At 39.7% G+C, this 7,129-nt stretch overlaps 2 protein-coding genes across 2 annotated transcripts; one reads left to right on the top strand and one right to left on the bottom strand.

The window, feature by feature from the left end:
* Positions 1-1,008: 1,008 nt before the first annotated feature.
* Positions 1,009-2,803, top strand: LOC116613721. The gene is made up of 2 exons (XM_032374235.2): positions 1,009-1,471; positions 2,206-2,803. The coding sequence occupies exons 1-2, from the start codon at positions 1,213-1,215 to the stop codon at positions 2,778-2,780; spliced, it is 834 nt and encodes a 277-aa protein (XP_032230126.2). The 5' UTR covers positions 1,009-1,212; the 3' UTR covers positions 2,781-2,803.
* LOC5505873 (transmembrane protein 143) lies at positions 2,800-6,895 on the bottom strand. Its single transcript, XM_001626583.3, has 4 exons — positions 6,441-6,895; positions 4,513-5,305; positions 4,066-4,200; positions 2,800-3,857 (listed from the first exon to the last, which is right to left on the bottom strand). Exons 1-4 carry the CDS (start codon positions 6,858-6,860, stop codon positions 3,655-3,657), a joined length of 1,551 nt encoding a protein of 516 aa, XP_001626633.2. The 5' UTR covers positions 6,861-6,895; the 3' UTR covers positions 2,800-3,654.
* Positions 6,896-7,129: the final 234 nt, after the last annotated feature.

Genomic DNA, 7,129 nt, shown 5'->3' with positions numbered 1-7,129 from the left:
GACGTTGGTCGCGCGCGCGAGTGACGTGAGGCTACACGCGCAAATTGCAGTTAGGAATAGTATATTTTTATCTATCGTCCGTCGGTTTTGTTTGTTTACCAAAAGAATTGCAAGCTAGAATTCAAACTCATAGGTAGGGTTGGATTCATATTAAAGAAGAGAGCAACAAAAAGTCAAAGTACCGAAGAGAGAACATAGCTTTTTGTCTGAGACTGCGCGTGCAGTTGAGCTCAGCCAAAACGTCAAAGGTTGAATCTGATTGGCTCATCCGCGCGTCTAAAAATAGCTTGATCCTAGGAAACGCCGTGACACCTATATAGCACCATGGGGAAGTTGATTGCCCCTACTTATGAGCCCATGTCGTCACCTAGTAATACCTTTGAGTGATTGTTTTATGCATAGTTATAAGACCCTGAGTTTATCTAGGCTCGATAACTAGCCCTATCTAGCCAGAAAACAGAGCCAGTCGGTTAGACAGCAAAAAGCTACAAACAAATATAAAACGTAAAACAAACGAAGAAACCCAGGTCGCAAGCGCAAGAGCCCGTCCGCCGCCGGTACGGATGTGCCGTGAGTCGTGACGTGTCGTGTTGACGTCATTGATGACGTCATCACGACACGTCAAGCTCTGTTTGCACCCCCCCCCCCCCCCTCCTCTTGACCCTAAGACGACTTTTTGGTTGTCTTGGGAATTGTTCTTTCGAATATCGAAATTCTATACATTACGCGTTGTTAACTGTTTTATTGCATTAAGCATTGATTTGTTCTTACATTAAGCGTTAGTATTATATTAAAATTGTATTACATTAAGCGTTAGTATTACATTAACTGGCGATAGAGGGCGTCACGTTAAAAAATTGGAAATGATACGATTCATGGAGACCTGGAGAATATGAATTTTAAAGGCGCAAAGTTTGTCAGATTTCAGTCCCATCATTTCCCAATCTCGTTCCCAGTCCTTTGAAAGCACAACTGGCCAGTGAGGAACCGCACGCGCAATGCATTGTGGTAAGCAAACAATTCGGTTTGGTCTTGTTTCTAGATCTTCGAGAGTTTTTCAAACAATATTTACATCTGATGACTATCCAAATAAATGCTTTGGAAGGGATAACGTTACCCAACCCAACCGGGAAACTATGTATCACTACCGCGTATCGCAAAACCGTACAATGCGTTCTTTAGCTGGTTAGAAGTAACTTGACAAGATAGTCGATGAGGTGTTTGCATTCATCGATGTCTACATTTGCAAACACAAGAGAGATCGCTGGGAAGCTCACGCCTCGTACTGTAACTGAGGGCAGTGTTTATATCATCGTGTATGCCGCCTTAGCAAGCTGGCTTGTGGCAGGTGTACGGCCGAGTTCTACTGTTTGTGATGGTGGTTTGGAGTATGGCTGTGCTGGCACTATTGGGGATGGCATGTCGTGCGTACCCGGATGTAATGTTACGATATCGACACGCCTTGACCCAAGTGAGTGTAATGGTTTGGGCGTATCTAGCTCAGAACAGCTTCCTCCTACAAATAATCGTCATTTATATGTAAAGAAATGGGCAAAAAATGATTGCTTCCACTACAACAGAATCAAAATAACAAAGGCCTGCCCTGCCCTGCCCTCCCCTCCCCCTATTCTGAAAAAAGCCCCCTTTCTGGTATAGCTATGTTTAGTGCAACAGATGTGTGCAGTAGCAGAAGCGAAAACAATGCTCTTTTACACCAAAAATCATGGGCCAACACCCCTCTACCCTTCTAGGGTTATTTTTGTCTTTCAGGTGCTTTGATTATCCATAAATGCCCCATATTTTGTTCAGCGATCTAGCAGTGAATTGTCCAATGTAATTAAATGAAAAAGAAAATTTGCAAATAAGATGCAGAACACAAAGAAGATTAAGGGGTGGGCCGAGCAGGCCCAAGCCCCCCTATTATCAGATATTTGGCTTAAAAATAACAAGTAATATTTGGAGAAATCACAAGGAATAACATTGAATCCACCCCCCCCCCCCCCCCCCCTTTCTTGAAACCCTCGTTTCACCACCCCCCCCTTTTTGGAGCTCCTAGATCTGCCTCTGCAGAACTTGTTCTTGGATTGTTAAATTCTTGATCTTGGATCACAAAACCCTGTGACCTCAGAAGTTCTTCCATTAAACTCACCTCACTCCACTAAAGTCTAGTAAACGTACTAACTCAATATTTTGTATTTTTACTAGCTGCATGTAGTAATAGCTGCTGCAAGATTTGCTTCACAGAATGTCAGGAGTGTGTGTACGTCAGGATTATAATTCTAGATATCAGGAATAAAATGTGGACTTCGTATTATGCAGACAGGAACTCACACGCATCTACAAACCTCAGTGTTTGGATAAAGAATGGGTTTGACAACGTTTTAAGTCAAGTGAACAACACAAGAAAGTACAAGGCTAATCTTTTGTCAGCTATTAAAAAAAACAATGGTATCACAGCTTTTTTAAAATTAAGCACAAGAACACAGGTATCCTTGGTGCATATTACAATTGAACTGTACAATGCATCACTTAGTGGTATGATTGGAGCTTTGAATGTTTCCAAATTTGAGTCCCTTTCTGAGTCAGAATTCAACCAAAGAAATAAGCCAACACAACCTGAAAAGTCAAACCTTGATCTGATAGAGACTATTGTGGCATGTATAGCTGCATCTATTATAATGACAGCAGTTGGATTCTGCTTGTTTTTCTATTGCACGACTCCATTTCAAAGGAGAGGGTGTAAGCTTAGCTGTAACCTCACCAACAGGGTGCAACAATAGAAAATAAAAATAATAATTCTTGACTTACAGTGCTTTATTTTAAACTCTTAAAAAAATATTATAACTACTTTTTCAATCAAATGACAGAAAGCTGTCAAATAAGAATTATTTCATGTTTTAAATACTTCTTCACATTATGAAGACTTTATAAATTACCAAAATATCATTTTTACAAGGTATCACATATAATCCATCTACAAAAGATATGATTTTCAACTTCTCCCAGATTACAATCACCCTGGTTTCAGAGTCAATTACATGAGGTGGTTTACTAATGTAGCTATCCTGAGTCTACAAGGAGTTTGCATTGAGTTTTACTGATGCAACAGAGAGATGTACATGGCTCTGGAACCAGAGTAAATTACAACTATTTTTCCCAGTCACTATAAATGTTTTTATGCTGCTGTAGTTGTGCCTATGTTTCATTTTAGTTACAGGATTCAGGGTAAAAAAGGAATTATGAGTTGTGTTTGCTCAATTGTTATCTTTCTCTGGGCCCAACTTGGCCATAAAACCTCCACACATGGATTTAAATGCTACTTGATAAACATTAACTCCCCGTTATCCTACACCACTGATGAATGCATGATGAATGAGTGATAGTGGCTGACAGTAAATTTCCTTTAACATATATATTTTTTGGGTTCAATTACAGTTACATAAATTAATCTTATGATAAAATCCCTTCTGTCTTACTAAAATGCCCCCTGGATATGAATGGGACTACCACTGTGACCACCGTATTTACCGGCATAATCAGCACCTGAATTTTCAAGGCCTTGAAAAAAATAGAAAACCCGCGTTTTTCAAGGTCATTTTGGGAGTAAAAAAAATCATATGGCATTATACGCCAGTAAAAACGGTAATAGTATGTCTAATGCCAGCGCAGTATGCTCTCTTGCCGCTCGTTCTCTTTGATCTCTGCCTTGTGTTCGTCATCACCCTCACTTCCTTGTGGTACATCAATCTCCAATTCCTCTGCACGATCATCATAAGAAACATAGGAGGGAAGGGGTGGGGAAGGGATTTGTGACAATGCCTCCTCCAGTGGGGGTACTGACAGTAAAACTGAGTCATCTGAAAACAAGAGAGAATGAAGTAGTTCCTAAATACTGTATAATGTATTCATCTAAGTAGAGAAATAACTTGAGTATAAGGACCTGGGTTCATACTGAAAGGATTGCTCAACCTTTAGGGAAGACCCATTAAGAATATAAAGCTGGATTTTCTAAAGATTTTTTAAGGGACCTATGGTCTCCTATATATATCAAGAACAGGAACAAACCTCTCTTCTCCTTCACCAGCAAACCAAGGATCTCGAGCTGTCTCAAGGGTTCATGCACTTCAAAGTCTGTCTCTACCAAACAGTTTTCGTTCAGCCACTTGTCAACAAGATCCTTTAGCTCTTGCGCTGTCACGTCTACAGAGCAAATCAGACAAACATAATATTAAAACAGTATTACATTTGGTGCTTGTGAGAGAGGGATGCTCAAATGTTTGAAAAAGTCCTCCAAACCAATAAATTGTCTGCCTGTAAGGAATTTTTTTTTACACATTTTAGCACAACATTGTTGAACATAAACAGTTATTTTTTAAAAGGATTGATTCTATTAAACTCATGAGACTACACCTGAAACCGAAATTGGAGAGGAGATCTGAGAGGCAAGTTTTTGGTACTGCATTTCTATGTAATTGTTTACAAAAAAAGGCACAAGGAAAGGGGGATATTTACCTTGCTGACCAAGTCTTTCAGCTGCTCGTAAGAAGCTGTACGCTATAACTGTTGACTTGAACACCTCGTCCTCTGCCCTGTCAGCAATTAGTATGAGCGACGCCCTGTTGTTGGCAATACTTTTGAAGTACAATGTTCTGGATAAGTCGACCAGGTAGGAATTGCGCTTATTCTTGTACATCGTCCATGCCCTTAATGCCATAATACCCGTCAATGCAGTGGCAATGTATATCCAGGAAAACTTGTAATCTGCCAGAAAGGTGATTAACTTAATAGCAATACTTGCAACACCAATACCAAGCATTCCAACAAGGACTTGCTGGTCAAACTGTGTCATGCGTATCTTGCCTTCTGGAAGCAAGTGTTCTAGGTTTGCACAACGGATGTCTTTGAAGACCTTTAGGAGTAGCTTCTGCTGTTTTTTATGCCTTATTGCAACTACAACTCTTTTATACCTCTCAATTTTTGGAGTTGACCTTACAAAGTTATATGCAACTGTGAAGATCTTTGAGTACCAGGGACCAAAATCATATGGTTCTATCTCCTTCCCGATTACCCAGACTCGTAGGACGTCGTACTGTGATGGGTCCACACTAATGAGCACACCGTAACTTGTGTCATGTTCTTTTAAGGCATCATGGATAGCTTCTGTTGGCAGCTCATAAAAGTGTGCCTTGTTCAAAAGACTTGAAAGCTTATCAAGAAGCCAGAACTCATTGTCTCTTCTCTCTTCACTGGTGTAAGACCTCATACTGACAGTATCCTTGTCAGGGTGGAGTGGTTCATACAAAGCCTAGATAGAATAAATGCCAGAAATCAAGAAAAAGCACATAAGGTACATAAATAAATATGGTAAGCTACCAAGATTCTCCAAAGTTCAAGATAAGTAAGTCTTAAAGTATGTGGATTGAAAAGTAAACAGCTGTGTGAAATCAATTGAAGTGAAAACAATTTTCCATCGAAATGGGGGATTGTAGAGGGGCGGGGACCATATATGTATTCTTGTGGGCTGAACCCTCTGGGAAACCAAAAAGAAGTTATGGAACAACTTAAGAATATCTCTTATGTAAGAATAACCCATTCTTAGATTTTATTGCAAATGTTTATTTTATTCAATTTCCACCAGTTTTACTGGTGCAGAAGGTGCTAGGCTCCATGTCAAGTACCCCCTTGAGTGTATTGTTAGTAAGCATTTTAAGCACTGTCACTACCGAAGCTTCCTCTACTTTTAGCACAACCGCATTCCCTATGATAAGACTTATTGTAGTTTACGCATTTTCCCTTTCAGTAAGAGTTTAGGAATGGCGCATGACCTACTTTAGGACACATCCCACCTGCTTATAAATTATTGTACCAATTTAGCAATCTTTAAGAGTTGAGCAAGAAGAATCTAAGAGAGAAGAGCCGAGTTTAACGTCAGAGAAGCAGAGTTAGAGAAGTCGAGTGGAGTTTGAAGAGTTACAAGCTTACTTGGGGTTGTATTTCTACAAGCCCTGGAGACGAGATCATTGGTCAGGTCAGACATTATCTTAATTGTTATTAATTACTTCGTAGTTGTCACCACATGTGTTCGATAGTCGGACGAGTTGATTGTAATAAAAGCTGTTAAATCCAGCCTGGATGAATTGACACTAAAATGAGCCCACTGCACACTTCTCTCAAGTTGCTTCTTTGGAACTGCTTACACTCTTTAAGGTCAGAAGCAGCCCATTTTTTAATTGTCATTCCACTTTGATAGAAATTATAATCATTTCATTAGTCTTAGCATAAAATAGAGGAAACTCCATATAAACGGACCTCTATAAAGCGAACAACCTCTATTTTTTTCCATTCTTCAGTCCATTTTTATAATTAATAAAGCCTGTATAAAGCAGACTACATATAACGTTGGTGCCGCGCGTGTCCGTTATATGAAGGTTCCCATGTACCTTTAGCTCACTTATCTCGGCATGATACTTCGTGGAAATCTTTTTATCCAGGGCAGCGGAAAACTCTTGGAAATGCTCTCGTTCTTCCGAGGGAACAAGACTGCAATCCTCCAGTATTTTTCTTAACAAAGCCTTCCTCGTCATCGGGATAAACTTTCTTGGTACATAGTACTTCGGGCATTTCTCAGCTGGCTTCGATAGGTCAGTGTTTTTCAGCTCTTCTTGTTGATTTGTCGATTTCTCACAATGCAAAACACAGCTGCTGCTAATACGACGGGAAAGGCTTAAAAAACTACTTCTAGTAGCGTAGGAAGTACTCAAACGTATTGCAAACTTAGCTTGAGACATAGATAGTCTCGGTTTCTTGATTATAAACGACATTCCTCGAGCTGGAAAAAACGACCACCTTGCAGCCGCCATGTTGGATATGGCGAGTGTGAAATAACCACAGGTAGCCCAAAAGTAAGGAAAACTCAACATTCTCTCTATCTTCTTTTTGTTCATTTCCAGCGTTTTAATATGGCTTTTTTAAACCTCAACCGTTAATTCTTTTGACAGCTTTACTTAGAATCGAACCAATTGACATCAGCTCATTACTCTACGAGAATATTTTTCCTGATATCAATAAATCCTTTGATTGGCATCACATATTCAAGGCAGCTTATGATTTTAGATTACTACAGAAATTA

This window comes from Nematostella vectensis, chromosome 13, assembly GCF_932526225.1.
Source record: "Nematostella vectensis chromosome 13, jaNemVect1.1, whole genome shotgun sequence".
Lineage (NCBI taxonomy): Eukaryota > Metazoa > Cnidaria > Anthozoa > Actiniaria > Edwardsiidae > Nematostella > Nematostella vectensis.
Note: the sequence above shows the minus strand (reverse complement) of the source record. Positions and strands in the feature narration are given on the sequence as shown.

Excerpts from the sequence above, each read along its gene's own strand:
- LOC5505873 (XM_001626583.3), bottom strand. The coding sequence starts at position 6,860 with ATGGCGGCTGCAAGGTGGTCGTTTTTTCCAGCTCGAGGAATGTCGTTT. Across the intron at positions 4,201-4,512 it reads TGAAAGACTTGGTCAGCAAG|ACGTGACAGCGCAAGAGCTA; the intron begins GTAAATATCCCC and ends TTTGCTCTGTAG. Across the intron at positions 3,858-4,065 it reads GCTGGTGAAGGAGAAGAGAG|ATGACTCAGTTTTACTGTCA; the intron begins GTTTGTTCCTGT and ends TCTTGTTTTCAG.
- LOC116613721 (XM_032374235.2), top strand. The coding sequence starts at position 1,213 with ATGAGGTGTTTGCATTCATCGATGTCTACATTTGCAAACACAAGAGAG. Across the intron at positions 1,472-2,205 it reads ATCGACACGCCTTGACCCAA|CTGCATGTAGTAATAGCTGC; the intron begins GTGAGTGTAATG and ends TATTTTTACTAG.